General features: G+C 41.7%; 1 protein-coding gene across 1 annotated transcript in view; it reads right to left on the reverse strand.

Moving 5' to 3' along the window:
* The window catches only part of ltk (leukocyte receptor tyrosine kinase), a 168,004-nt gene that overhangs the window by 57,981 nt on the left and 96,559 nt on the right, over positions 1-13,464 (reverse strand). The window contains exons 10-11 of the mRNA XM_048537569.2: positions 8,839-8,991; positions 7,684-7,794 (exon numbers count right to left, since the gene is read on the reverse strand). Coding sequence (XP_048393526.1) covers positions 7,684-7,794; positions 8,839-8,991 — 264 coding nt within the window. The remainder of the gene's footprint in view (positions 1-7,683; positions 7,795-8,838; positions 8,992-13,464) is intronic.

A 13,464-nucleotide genomic window follows, 5' to 3' on the forward strand; every position in this document is an offset into this window, starting at 1 on the left:
GTGGTGCAGACTAAGTCTAAAGTAGACAAAAGGTATTTTCTCAGGGAAGTAACATTGGGCAACCGTGAGGCAAGTTTGAGAAACCATGAAGCAAAAATGTCAAGGCTTCTCCAATGTATTCAATTGATGACAACAAAACTGAGGAATAATCCAAAGAGGGCCATGTTCATGCGAGTCCCTAGGTCTTCCATACCCCTTTCAAAGCCATCAAAAACCAGTATAATCACCTAGACAGGAGTTATGGAAGATGTATTTATACAGGCAAGAACAGCTTCAGACTTCCGATTCAAGCAGCAACAGCTTCAGGTGAGCACTTTTCGACATGCAATGGGCCCCATTGTTGACAACATCCTTACCTCGAAAGACATGGATAAAACCTCACAAATTTCCAGTCAGTTCTAGCAGCATTTGATTTTTACTTTAGTTCCACGAGAAATCTTGTTCAATATTCCCATGTCAACCAGTGGTCCCGGCAGCTAGGGGAATCAGCAAACTCCTTTATCAATGAAATACGTAGATTGGCCAGTTCATGCAACTACAGCACATTGAAAATGAGCTTAGTCAAGATTGAAGAGTGGTCGGAATCCTAGACAACAGATATTCTGATTTTTCACCATCTAAAGAAGGCTTAGTATTAGAGCAAGTGGTCCAGCAGACTAGGAGGCCAAGAAACTGAATGTGATTTCAGGCCATGTTGCAGCTCAGTCTGAGCCCATCAGTTGGCTAGGCCTCAGACATCCCCCTGGGCCAATAAGAAACCCATCAAAATTGGGGAAAGGGTGGAAACTGCCATTTAAAAATGTCAGCATTGTCATGCCAGAAGATAAAGCAAAAAATAAAATTGCTGAACAAGGGGCACTCAATGCTTTCAGTGTGACACATTTAGTCATTTACAGCAGTTTTGCAATGTAAGACTAAAAATTAATGGGTTTCACCCAAAAAAAGGAGTGACCATTAATTGGCCAAGAAGAAGACAACATTGAAACTTCCAGTAAAAGGTCAATTTGAAGCAATACTTTCCAACAAAGGTCAACGTATAAAGAAGCCTTTTGACTTTTAACAGAATCAAAACAAATCCTTGTTAAGTTGAGAATGTGTCCAACTAGGTATTCTACAGCAGCTACCAGATGTTCCAGCTTTATGTAAAAGACCCTCCACACCAGATGACGTCTACATTCCATTCTGTGAGGGATTACTTCTGTCTTTTCAAGGTACACAGGCCTTCATTTAAAGGGGATTAGATGACATTTTGTGAAAATTGACCACAGTTTTCTTTGCCAGTTGAAGTTTCATGCCAAAAAAACTGAATGTCATTTTTCGAAGAACTTCCTCAGCAGTGTCAAGAGTTTGATCAGCTCAGTGACCCAACTCTTGTCATGACTGAAGAGGACTGGTTTCTTCTCTCTTCAAAGGTTCCTAATCAGGAGAAACACACTGTATCATGGTACTATCAGCACAAGTTTTATCAGTTAAGGAAGAAAATCCTGTGAAACCTGACTCTCCAGTTGTTGATACAAGATCTCATTGATACTCTTCTATATCAGAGTGAGCAGAATTCTTCACTTTCTTCAATGGTGAGCCCAATTTGTGTGACAAACACTGAGAATGAGAAACACTACTCTTGTCTATTGATGTGATGGAGCTTCCAGTGCTTTCAGCTCTACAGGGTGGTCACCATGACACATACAGAGTGCACCTCATGATACTGACTGATGGGACAGGGAATAGCAAACTGCAAAAAAATTCTTCAGCTGTACTGAAGCATGAGAGTGATGTGTTGCTTTCCTATGAGAGACCAGGGGAATCTTCATCTCCGTCTACTGTTCCAAGCACACTGTCAGAAGCAACTGCAGTCAGTGTTGAAGCTTCTCTCAACTCATATTTTCATCCAGAATGTTTCGTTGTATCCTCAAGTGCAATCTTGATAACTCTGGCTGCAAATCTTTCCATTCAGCAGAAATCTCAGAGGAGATTAGTGTTGATCCTTCTCAGATTTTTGCAGGTCTTTTAAGCAGTAAATATACATCCTGCAGTCCTCCCAATGGCTCAAGCCTCTTTGCATCCTAAATTTGAGAATGCAGAATAACAACCACTGGATGTCCTGGTGCTGCTAATGTAGTTGAATGGTGACTCTCCTCAGCTTTTCTCCAATGGTGAAGCTTCACCATTCGCCAGTTTCAATGTCACATCTCCTCTCCTGCACAAGATGTCATGAAAGAGACAAAAGTAGATGGTGTCCAGTAAAGTGGAAGTGGTATCCTCTTGACTAACTCTCACCTCTCTTCATCCTGATGTAGCAGCTCCACTGGCCTCCAGTTCCTTCAGTGTGATGAACTTTGGGATACCGTTACCAACCTGAGTCTTCTTTCTTCAGCTGCTGAGAATCCAGTTCTAGGTCATGACCCTCCTACAGCATTCGTTATGACCAAATAAGGGAGAATTGTGAGTGAGAAGAGAGTGCCGAAATCTGTATCTAACAGATTGTGTATGGAGGGGTAGGAAATACATTCCGTTAAAGGGAAATATTTTTATTTTAATGTTTTATCGGGTATGTTAAGAAAATGCTTTTGTGTAATGCTAGAAACAGGGAGAGTACTTGGGGCAGAGTGGTAGAGATGGGGTTTGATGGAAACATAGATGAGTCTCAGAGGTGAACTGTGATGTAACAGACTGATCCCAATGTAAAAATGGTCATTGTGATCCATCTGGGCATTCTGTGAGATTTAATCTTTGCTCACATTTTTCGCTGATGTTCAATCGTCAGTAAAAGCTGGATGATCTTTGCTGAAAAGTGGGGGAACCAAATCAAGACCTAAACTGTTTTTACACTGCTCTGTAACAATTTCACTCTGGGCTGTTCCCCCATATAGCATTACTGCTTGTAACATGATGAATGAGTAAATATTTTGGGAAATCGAGTGAAGAGACAGTTCCCACTCAAAGCAGCTGCTATTGTGGACATTTAGGGGCTGTGAAATAACAGAGTAATAACTTTCATCCCAAAGTGAAGGTGGATGAGCAAAGCTCCATTAGTCAGCAGCAATTCTCACCTTTCCAACCTGGGGGCTGCAACACGCTACCTAGTAACAGCATTGCCCATAAGTGCAGCTGTGGCTTCATTAGTTATTTGCTTGTACTCTGCTAGGAGGCTGGAGCCTGTAAAGAACAGACCATGTAGGCACTGTGGCCCTACCATTATGTATAGACTGTTCATTAACATTGATTCAAAAGTCACTTAGAAGTCTGGCAGCAGCTGGTAAGCAATCAAAAGAACTTATACTAGAACAGCAAGGTAGAGGGGTGGAGAGGGGGTAATGGTGGTGGTGGATGAGGAGAAATGCTGAGGTTGTGGAACGAAATAACTCAAACCATCAGAAAATGGAAGGAATGTCTTTCGTAACTGCTTTTTTCTTTAATCATTCATAGGGATGAGGGCATCGCTGGCTAGGCAGCATTTATTGCCCATTCCTAATTGCCCAGAGGGCAATTAAGAATCAACCACATTGCTGAGAGTCTGGAGTCATATGCAGGCCAGACCAGGTAAGGACAGCAGATCCTTCCCTCAGGGCATGCATGAACCAGATGGGTCTTTCCCAATAATCGGCAATGGATTCATAGTCATCATTAGTCTCTAAATTCCAGATTTTTTGTATTGGATTCAAATTCCACCACCTGCTTTGGCAGGATTCGAACCTAGATCTGCAGAACACTAACTGGGACTCTGGAAAAACAGTCCAATAATAATACCAGAAAGCCATTGCTTCCACATAGAGAGTGGGTAACTTGGAAGGCAATCGCTTTCATGCTTCTGGTGAATTAGTAACCTCACAGTGAAGAAGTAAGACTTGCTTTTACACAGTGTATTATACAGCCTCAGGATATTCTAACCTACTTTATTACAAATGATAAGCTTTTGAAGTAAAGTCCACCATTATGATGCAAGGAGGTCCCCTTACATGCATCTGTGTATCCATCGTAGGTGCCTAGCCAGCACAGAAAAACATACACAGAATGTCAGAGACCAGCTGACTTGCTTGGCTGCACCCTTAGGAGGTCAGCAGCTTCACAAAATACTAAGCTTTACGGTTGCTGAAGCCAAAGCAGAAAAATGCAAAATCCATGGCTCAGCTCTAATTACATAGAATTATTGCCTGACACAAATATACCTCCTGGTAAATACATTTTTTTTGCAAACTAATGCAGGGCACAGAAAAATGCCTCTGCTCACCTAAAAATTCAAGACAGAAGTTCAGGATCTGTGAATTGTATCAGGCTTTTGTTAATTTGGATATGGTTGCAGGTAATCTACAGCACAACTATCTACTGAACTGATATTGACACAGTTATGAGATAAAACATCTACCAGCAGATATTTGTTCAGACTCAATTAAATAAGCATATAATTCAGATTACTGGTAATTCATCTGCTTTATGATTAAGTAATACAGGGTTTCCTTGCAATTCATTAAGCTTATATAAAGTTTTGTTGAACTGTGCAGATCAGACAAATCCCACACTCCATCCTTGGTCTGTGCTGATATCTAGCTCATGGCTTTGGGTAGTGCAGATGCTACATCCTGGGTTGGGGAGGATGAAACTAGCAACTGTCCTTACTCCTGTTTACCACTGAGGTATCCATACTGAGAAAGTGAGGGCCTGGATAACAAGTTAAGGTAGTTGAGATTCAAGGTTTTCAAGGCTGTTACCTAAGTAATGACCATTTAACTGATGGGTTTTTAGCATTGGTGGAATATTAGATGAGCAGCCAGTGTGGGCAGCAGAGCAGAGATAACATTTGTTTGAAAGTGAAAAATCAGAGTAAAATTCGAGAAAAATAAACTCAAGTTGATATGGAATAAAAGTATTGACATATTAAATGCACATTTATGAAAGTGTAAGTGAAAATGGTGTAACAAATTAGACGCAACCTACTGGCTTGGTTAAAGAATTGGTTAGAAAGTAGCAGGCGGAGCAGGTTTAATGGTTTAATACATACAGTTTGTTAGAATGTGAATTGTGATGCCCATCAGGGATCTGTACTGAAACTACAGCTTTATAAATGGTTTGAATGAAGGGTCTGAATTTGCTGATGATGCCAAGGCCAAGATTTTCACCAGAACAGAGACTCTTTCCACAGTGCAAAAAATTGCAGAAGACATTGGAAATCCTTAGTCCTGAGACCCATCAATTCCCATTTTTGCAAGGTGGACAATGATTAATGCTTGCATCATTCATAGAGGCAGCTGACCATTTACGGACAAGGACTGAAGGTATTGTGTTTTACTCCATTATTTTACTCATTGGCCTGGCTTCTGGAGCCCTGAGGCAGGTTTGCCCACCGTTGGGAAACTGGCAACCTCCTTCGCATGACCCAACTCCCATTCAAGCTCCACATCCACCTTGGATGGAAAATGGAAGCATGGGCAGCATTTTCAAAAGTTGGGAATTAGGGAGTCAGGATGTTTCCCATCTCTGCTCAACCAACTGGGGAACAGAAATGGGAGTCTAAGGTAGATGGTGCAGTACATATGTCAGACGGGAGAAAAATGTGGCAAAGTGGTGTTGATAGATTAAGTGAGTGGACAAAAATGTGGCAGATGGAGGCTAATGTAGGACTTCCACTTGAATTCAAGAAAAATAAAAGGGAAGAGGCTAGGAACTGTGGAGAGGCAGAGAGATTTAGGGGTCCAGTTCAATAACATCCAAAACTACTTAACAACTATATAAAGTAAACCTTAAAAGCTAATGGAATTTTGACTTTGTCAAAGAGAACTGGAACACGGAAGTGTTGGAAGTGACATTACAACTGTTTGGAGATCTGGTAAGACCACATCTGGATGACTAGATCAGCACTGGACCTCACAGGAACAGGCCTTGGAGTGGGTGCAGAACAGATACATCAAAAGTTACAGAAACCACAAGGTTAAATTGTGGGGGCATGTTTCATAGGTCAGGCTTAATTTCCTCTGGGGTTAGAAGATTAAAGATGATCTAAATTCAGGTATTTTATGACTTACAAAATACTTAAACGGATATACAGTGCAGGTGCAGGAAAAATGTTTCCACTGGTTGCGCAGACTAGAACCGGTCGACACAATTTATAAATATGGTCTAAGGTCCGAGATAAAGTTTTTTTTATATACAGAAGGTTGTGAATCTTTGGAATTCTCTAGCACAGATGGCTGTAGAGGCTCAGTCTTTGATTATGCTTAAAGTAGAGACTGATATATTTCTGATTACCAATGGCTTTCAGGGTTATAGTTAGAAGTCACTTTGCATGAAGAAAGAGCAGCGCTCCAAAAACTTGACATTCCAAATAAACCTGGTAGACTGGTGTTGTGTGACTTCTGATTTTGTCCACCCTAGTCCAACACAAGCAATCCATATCATACAGGGTTATGGTAATGGACGGGTAAAAGGCATTGAGATGTTCGATCAGCCATGAATGTATTAAATGGCAGGGTAGGCTAGATGGGCTGAATGGCCAACTCCTGTTCCTACGTTCCTCACAAAGTCCAGTATCATACAGCCTAACAATAAAACATTTATGGAAAGACATTGCTGAAACAATTATTATTTTAAAATAAGTAAAGATATTATAACCAGCCAATATGAACTAAAAGCAAGTTGGAAACCAAAATGAAAGGCAGTTTGGCTTAAACAGTGCTAAGTAATTGGAATAATTTGAACGATGGGGTAAAATAGGCAAAATCCTTGTGACCTCTGAAATGCAGGTAGATAAGACAAGTGATAGACAGAATCGGAGGAATGAGATTTGATTCATATTTTCTTTCATCTTATCCTGAGGTAGCTCCAGGATTCTAACTTTCATCACATCATGTTTCTGCATCAACCCTGTCCTTGCTGGCCTCACATTTAACTTCCTCCTCTTCTTGTTGAGATTCCTTGATCTTGCCTAGCTTCCTTCAAACATTACAAAATCTTAGATCTTAGTGCTCCATCAGATCTTAGTGCTCCATCAGTTGCTTCACCAATAATCATTCTTTCACCATTAACGGCTGTTCCTTCAGATCCCTCGGACCTAACCTTGGGAAGTCCTACCTTAATCATGTCTACCTGTCTACATTTCTCTCTTTCTTTAAGTGTGTCTGTAAGAACAACTATCTCTGACAATTCTTTGTCCAACCGTTTGGCTACCTGTTTTATTATATCCTTCCTTGGCTTAGTTCTTGTTTGACAACACTCCAGGGAAGAACCTTGGGATATTTCACTCTGTTAAAAGTGCGATATAAATGCAAGTTGTCCTATTATCTTAACAGTTGATATTCTATGCACTTTGAAATATGCACACCAGGTCTTCCCAACTTCAACATCTGGGTGACCAGCTCTGGTACAGATTGGAATTGACAAAGCTAAGCACTCCATCTCTCCAAAGAATTTTAATGGAATTAAAGATATAGCCATATGTTTCCCAATTTACATTATTATCTCTTGTGTTGATAACTTTCTTCCCTAGCTGTGTCAGATATGGGTGGACTGGAGGAAGTGAAACAAATGAATAAATGTTTTCAATGATGCATTCATGAACAGAATGGCGTTATTGGAGAAAGCAACTATCAACAACACTTTAAAACCAAAAAGTAAAATTCTCCAGAGCTCATAGTTTGTGAAATGTTTGTTGAGAAGGGAGCTGTGCAGTACAAAGTTTAATGAAATTCTTACTGAGAGCAAGTCCAGCACAGGTTAGAACTACACCAGTAACAATGGTGGACGTAACCACGACAATTATGAGGGAGAAAGGAAGATGACTTTCTTGAATGGCACTTCCAGGAACTGTGGATAAATAGGGAGATAAAACAAGCACTCATTAAGCCTTTCATTCACATGCAAGTAGGTTTCTATTATCAACATACTATGATCACTGAAAAAAAACAATTGTTTTGAAAGCCATGGTGGCTCATTTTCAATGTAATAAGTGGCAGATATTATAGACCACAAGGACAATGGCCAAGTACAGTAGGCCGATTTCCATCAGCACTCTTCGAAACACACTGTATTCCCACCAATTGCTGATAATATATCCATATATCAATTGCAACTAGATTGCACCTACATTCAGTAATCTGGCTATTAACTGATTTTTTAAAAATCCATTCCAATAGAAGAAAATAAATGATCAGGCAATACAGAGAAGGAGAATACAAAGTGTGGAGCTGGATGAACACAGCAGGCCAAGCAGCATCTCAGGAGCACAAAAGCTGACGTTTCGGGCCTAGACCCTTCATCATTATCACTAATACAGAGAAGGAGTTGCTTGTAAATAATAGGCCCTCATTCATTTTAATTAGTTAAATTCATTAAAAACAAGGTGAAAACTCCTGTCATTATACCTACATTATAGAATTGAACAATACAGAGTCAAACATGATCACATTTACATTACAGAGGCCAGCAATCACTGGAGAGCACAGGGACAAACCTCTATCATGCAGATTGTTCAGAAACAAGCTTTCAATACATACTGTACAGGGATGGGCATTCATTACACAGACAGTACCGAGATAATCACTAATACATAGACAAGCAATCAATACGCAATCTGTTCAGAGCCAGGCATTCTTTACACAGACATTAGAGACAAACATACTTTACAGAGTGTAGAGACAACCTCCATTACACATGGTTCATAAACATCCATTTCACAGACAACACAGACATAAACCTCTATTCCACAAAGAATACACAGAAAATCATCCTTTGTACAAACAACAGAAAGCCAAATGTCACTTCACTGACAATGCAAAATCATTCCGATAACATACAGATAAACATCAATTATACCAACACCTCACTAATTTCTTGAAATTTATTTCTTACCTGTACAGGTAACATTATCTTTGGCTAAAACTTTCCCACCCAGGCACAGACACACGATCTTCTTGGCCTCTTGGTCCCGTACACAGTTGTCTGACTCACAATGGCTACAGTTGATATGGATCCGAATTTCAGCTTCTCCGTGACTTTCCATGCCTGTGAACAGAGTGTAAAGCAATTTAATCAGAGGCAGTTGAAACCAAACTTCACTTAAAACCCATAATTGTGAACTCAAGTCAGCAAGAGAGCCAGGTTTTGCTGAATGGTTCATCATAGAATTCCCATGGAAACAGGCCTTTTTTAACTCAAAAATTCCACACTGACCCTCCGAACAGCATCATACCCAGATCCATTCCTCTACCCTGTCCCTGTAAACTTGCATTTCCTGTGGTTCATACATCTAGCCTTCACATCCCTGAACACTATGGGCAATTTAGCATGGACAATCCACCTAATTTATGCATTTTTTGGACTGTGCGGGGAAACCAGAGCACCCAGCGGAAACCCACACAGACACGGGGAGAACATGCAAACTCCACACAGTTGCCCGAAGTTGGGATCAAACCCAGGTCCCTGGTACTGTGAAGCTTTAGTGCTAACCTCTGAGCTACCGTGCCACTCTTTCAGTCTGACAGTCCAAAGGTGAGCTCTCCTTCTCACTTCTTTCCAACAAACTGCACTTGCCTCTTAACAAACAGCCTCTCTTTGCTGCTACAACAGGAAATCACCTTTTCTTTATCAATTTAGAAAGATCATAGGCTTTTACAGCACAGAAAGCTGCTATTTGGCCAACCAAGCCGGGGTCAGGTCTTTTGACTAACTTCCCATTCTTGCTTTGTTGCCCTGCAATGTTTACCCTTCAAATGTTTACCAATTTCATTTTGATAATTAGGGTAGGTTTTGTTCTATGTTGGGATTAAAATGGGCATTGCATGCACAATGATGATTTTCCCTTAACTCAGAGTCATACAGCATGGAAACAGACCCTTCAGACAAATTAGTCTGTGATACCATCATTCCAAATTAAACCAGTCCCACCTGCTTATGATTGGCCCATATCCTTCCAAACATTTCTTATTCGTGAACTTATCCAAATGTCTTTTAAACCTTGTAACTGTATACTCATTCACCACTTTCTCTGGCAGTTCATTACACGAGCAAACCACTCTCCGCGTATAAAGGTTGCCCTTTATGTCTATTTAAAATCTTTCTCCTCTCAACTTAAAATATGCCCCCCACCCTAAGGAAAAGATACCTGCCGTTGACCTTATCTATATGCCTCATGATTTTATGAACGTCCATAAGGTCACCCCTCAATCTCTGACACTCCAGTGACTAAATTCCAGACTATCCAGCCTCTCCTTACAACTCAAACCCTCCATTACCAGTGACCTCCTTTTATGAACCCTCTCCAGCTTAATAATATCCTTCCTTTAATAGGACAACAAGAACTGAGCAAAGTATTCCAGAAGTGGCCAATTCTTGAGCAAAATGCAGGCTTGTTACGCTTTTAAGGATGGTAAGCATGATGTCAAAACTAGAGGGGCAACAGGGCACTGCAATCAATACTACAGCTTAGGCAATAGAAGGCTCACACCTTACTATCAAGGCATTGAACTGGGTTTGCCTGGAGTCATGCCAACTCTGGAGGCCTTTTAAAATGAAGGATGTGTTTTGGATCTGTATGTACGTACACCAATCCCCACAACAATTTGAATTTGCTGAGTTGAAACAGGCCCCTTTTTATTTAGTCCAAGGGTTTTAACCAGCACTCACAACTCACATGCCCACTACCCACACAACTCACTGGAAAGATGGTTCTACCAGGATTGTCCGGATACTGGATTTTGGGAAGAAGTTAGAATTGGAGGACTGAGGTGGAAAGCTGGGGACGGAAGATCTCCAGAGGAGATGAGGTCAATGACAATCCTTGAAACAAAGCATTTATGTTCACTGGTGGGGTCATGGTCCAAGAGGAGGGAGGATGAAATGTCAGCGTGTCCCTGGGTTTGAGAGGTCAGTACAACAGCCAACAATGGGCACAGCCCTGCCAGCTGGTTTGATAACAAGGTCTGGACGAGACCAAAGGGAATAGGTTGCAGAAAGTTCAGTCAGCGATGGCTTAGAGTTAGTGAGTTGGGGGGGGGGGGGGGCGCGCAGCAAGATTAAGACAGTCAAGTTCACACAACCAGTTCTCAATGAAAAGATCAAGCATGGGCAAGAGGCCAGAGGGACAGGTCCAGATGGAGAAAGAACATTGGAGGCCTGTGAAAGGGCCTACTGGTTCTGGAGATAGAGGTGGAAAGTGCACATGTATGGTTGCATGGCATTCAATGTGAATCTTAGACTATACTAAGAACAACAATCCCAGAGAGAGTGATACCAATAATCTTGGGTGGATATGAAATATTCAAGATGGAACTGCACTTGGAACCCACGTGTAATAAGTCAGAACTGGAGATAACCACTGAGTCAGGAGATGTGGCTGTGAAAGTGAGTTTCAGTGGACATCTATAGAACATCAGAAGGGAATTTTTTAAAAAGTAGCTTTCATTTTAGCCTTTTAGTGCCTTTCTGAATTTTATATTTCTTAGGAGTTGAGATCTTTAGTGACAATGTTGGGATAGGGAGGCAGTGTGGATTTGTAACTCAGAAGCCTAAGTAAAACACATCAGGTCGGTCAGTCTGTGACCTTGGGGTTGTGGAGTCAGGAATTAAAAGATCTTGCCAACTTTAACTGTCAAAATTAGATGCTTTCGGGTAGGTTAACTGTGATTAATTAGATGTTATGATTGATCATATAACTCCACGTCCTTTAAAGGCAAGTGACCACTGAATTGACCAGCCGAAATGGAGCCATATATTTCATCGGAATTTCACTGGCTTTGACTGATGATTTTGTAAACTCCTAAGAGGAGCAATATTTAGAAGTAGAATTTGAACGGATGATTGTTGATTTTATTTCACAGACATTTCCAGAGTTGTTATAGAGCTTTGTGGTTCTGCATTTTAATTTGGATCCCAACTCGACTGACTCTTTCGACAAAATATCATTTGACAGTTCTACCTAATTTATTGTTTACCACTCTGACTCTGCATGCAATATTTACCCTCACGTGCTGTCACTCACCCCAAACCCCCACACACAATGAAACCTGGATCGTCTCTGCACCTCCTACTCGCTCATTCAGGACACGTCACCACCTTCACCCCACATACACCTGAACTAACAACTGTGCCAGCTACTTTCATCTCACTCAATCCTTCCTTTTGTATCAAACCAGGGCCAGGTGGTGAAGTGGTGTCCGACATTTGGCCCGTCACCCCGTGCAAGGAGCGGATCCTGACCATGGTCACCTTTGTGGCCGACTGACAGTGCCCTGAACGATGTCCTTGACTAACCACTGACCATTCCTGACTGATGGAAAACCTCATCAATCACCACCACCACGCCCCCAACCACCCACTCCATCACCTTTAAGACAAGGCTATTGAGTCGATGTATATCCAGTGCGTTTATTGTGTAGGCCACTGGTGTACCCTACAGAGGTGCTGCCTTACAGCAAGTTGTCCTTTTCCATGACTGATGGATGCTGACAACCATGTACAGCATTCTAGCTTTGTGTCTGTGCTGAACACCAAGGTAAGGCAGCGGTACTGTGTGCTTTTTAAGCTCTGGCTGGCTGACAGGGGGACAAAGTACAAAAAGGCAAGACAGGCACAGAGTGAGAAGATGGTAAGCAATGGACAGTGAAGCCTGGAGAAGCTCCCAAGTCCAATGCACGAGCTGGGCTGTCTGCCGCTGTGTCCAAAGCATCCTAGCAGCACTGCAGTGACAGCAAGGTGCTGGTATGCTCCAAAGTACAGCACCAAAGTGCAAAAACAAGCTGGAAGTAGATGGAAGATGTGCCATGATGATGTAGTGAGACTGGCACACACTAGGTGCTAATGTTGGGGCCACGTAGTTGCTGTCCATGGAGTGTGCCCTGACATGTTGGTGCCGCGTGTCCAAGGATGAGGTCAGGAGTCCTTCACGTCAGGGATTCTCAACATCTTGATCTGTCTGGCAGGTGAGACAACAAGATAGTGCATATTCACGAGGAAAGATCAGATAATAATGAGGATTACAGGCCTCTCATCACTAACTGGTGAGAATCTCATCTCAATGTCCCAGGTACAGTTGGAAAATGAGACTTGTCAGTTCCAACGTTCAGAAAAGACTCGCTTGACAACTCGCATTCTCCCAAATTTCTTGCCATAGGCTACGTCAATCAGAACTGGGGAAGATTCCGCTCTAAGCATTTAACCCTGGGATCAGCCAAACCTCAAAGTCTTCAAACTGAAAAGCAGTGACTGTTCCAGAGTAAAGGATCCATGTAACTCCCCTACAATCTACTACCTTGCAATGGTTTATGATCAGATTTCAATCTAGCAACTCTGAACTTAAATTGCTCAGTCTATAGTTGCTTACCATAGATAGGTCTATCACAAAGGTACTGAAGTCTACACACTCTCATTATTTTTCAAAATGGCAGCAGACTACAGGTGCTGAACCCAGGGTCAGCCACTACCGTCGGATTTTTTTCTGTTTATTTTCTTTTCATTTTTGCTCCCTTTTCTCCCCCTTAT

The sequence above is a fragment of the Stegostoma tigrinum genome, chromosome 10, assembly GCF_030684315.1.
Source record: "Stegostoma tigrinum isolate sSteTig4 chromosome 10, sSteTig4.hap1, whole genome shotgun sequence".
NCBI lineage: Eukaryota > Metazoa > Chordata > Chondrichthyes > Orectolobiformes > Stegostomatidae > Stegostoma > Stegostoma tigrinum.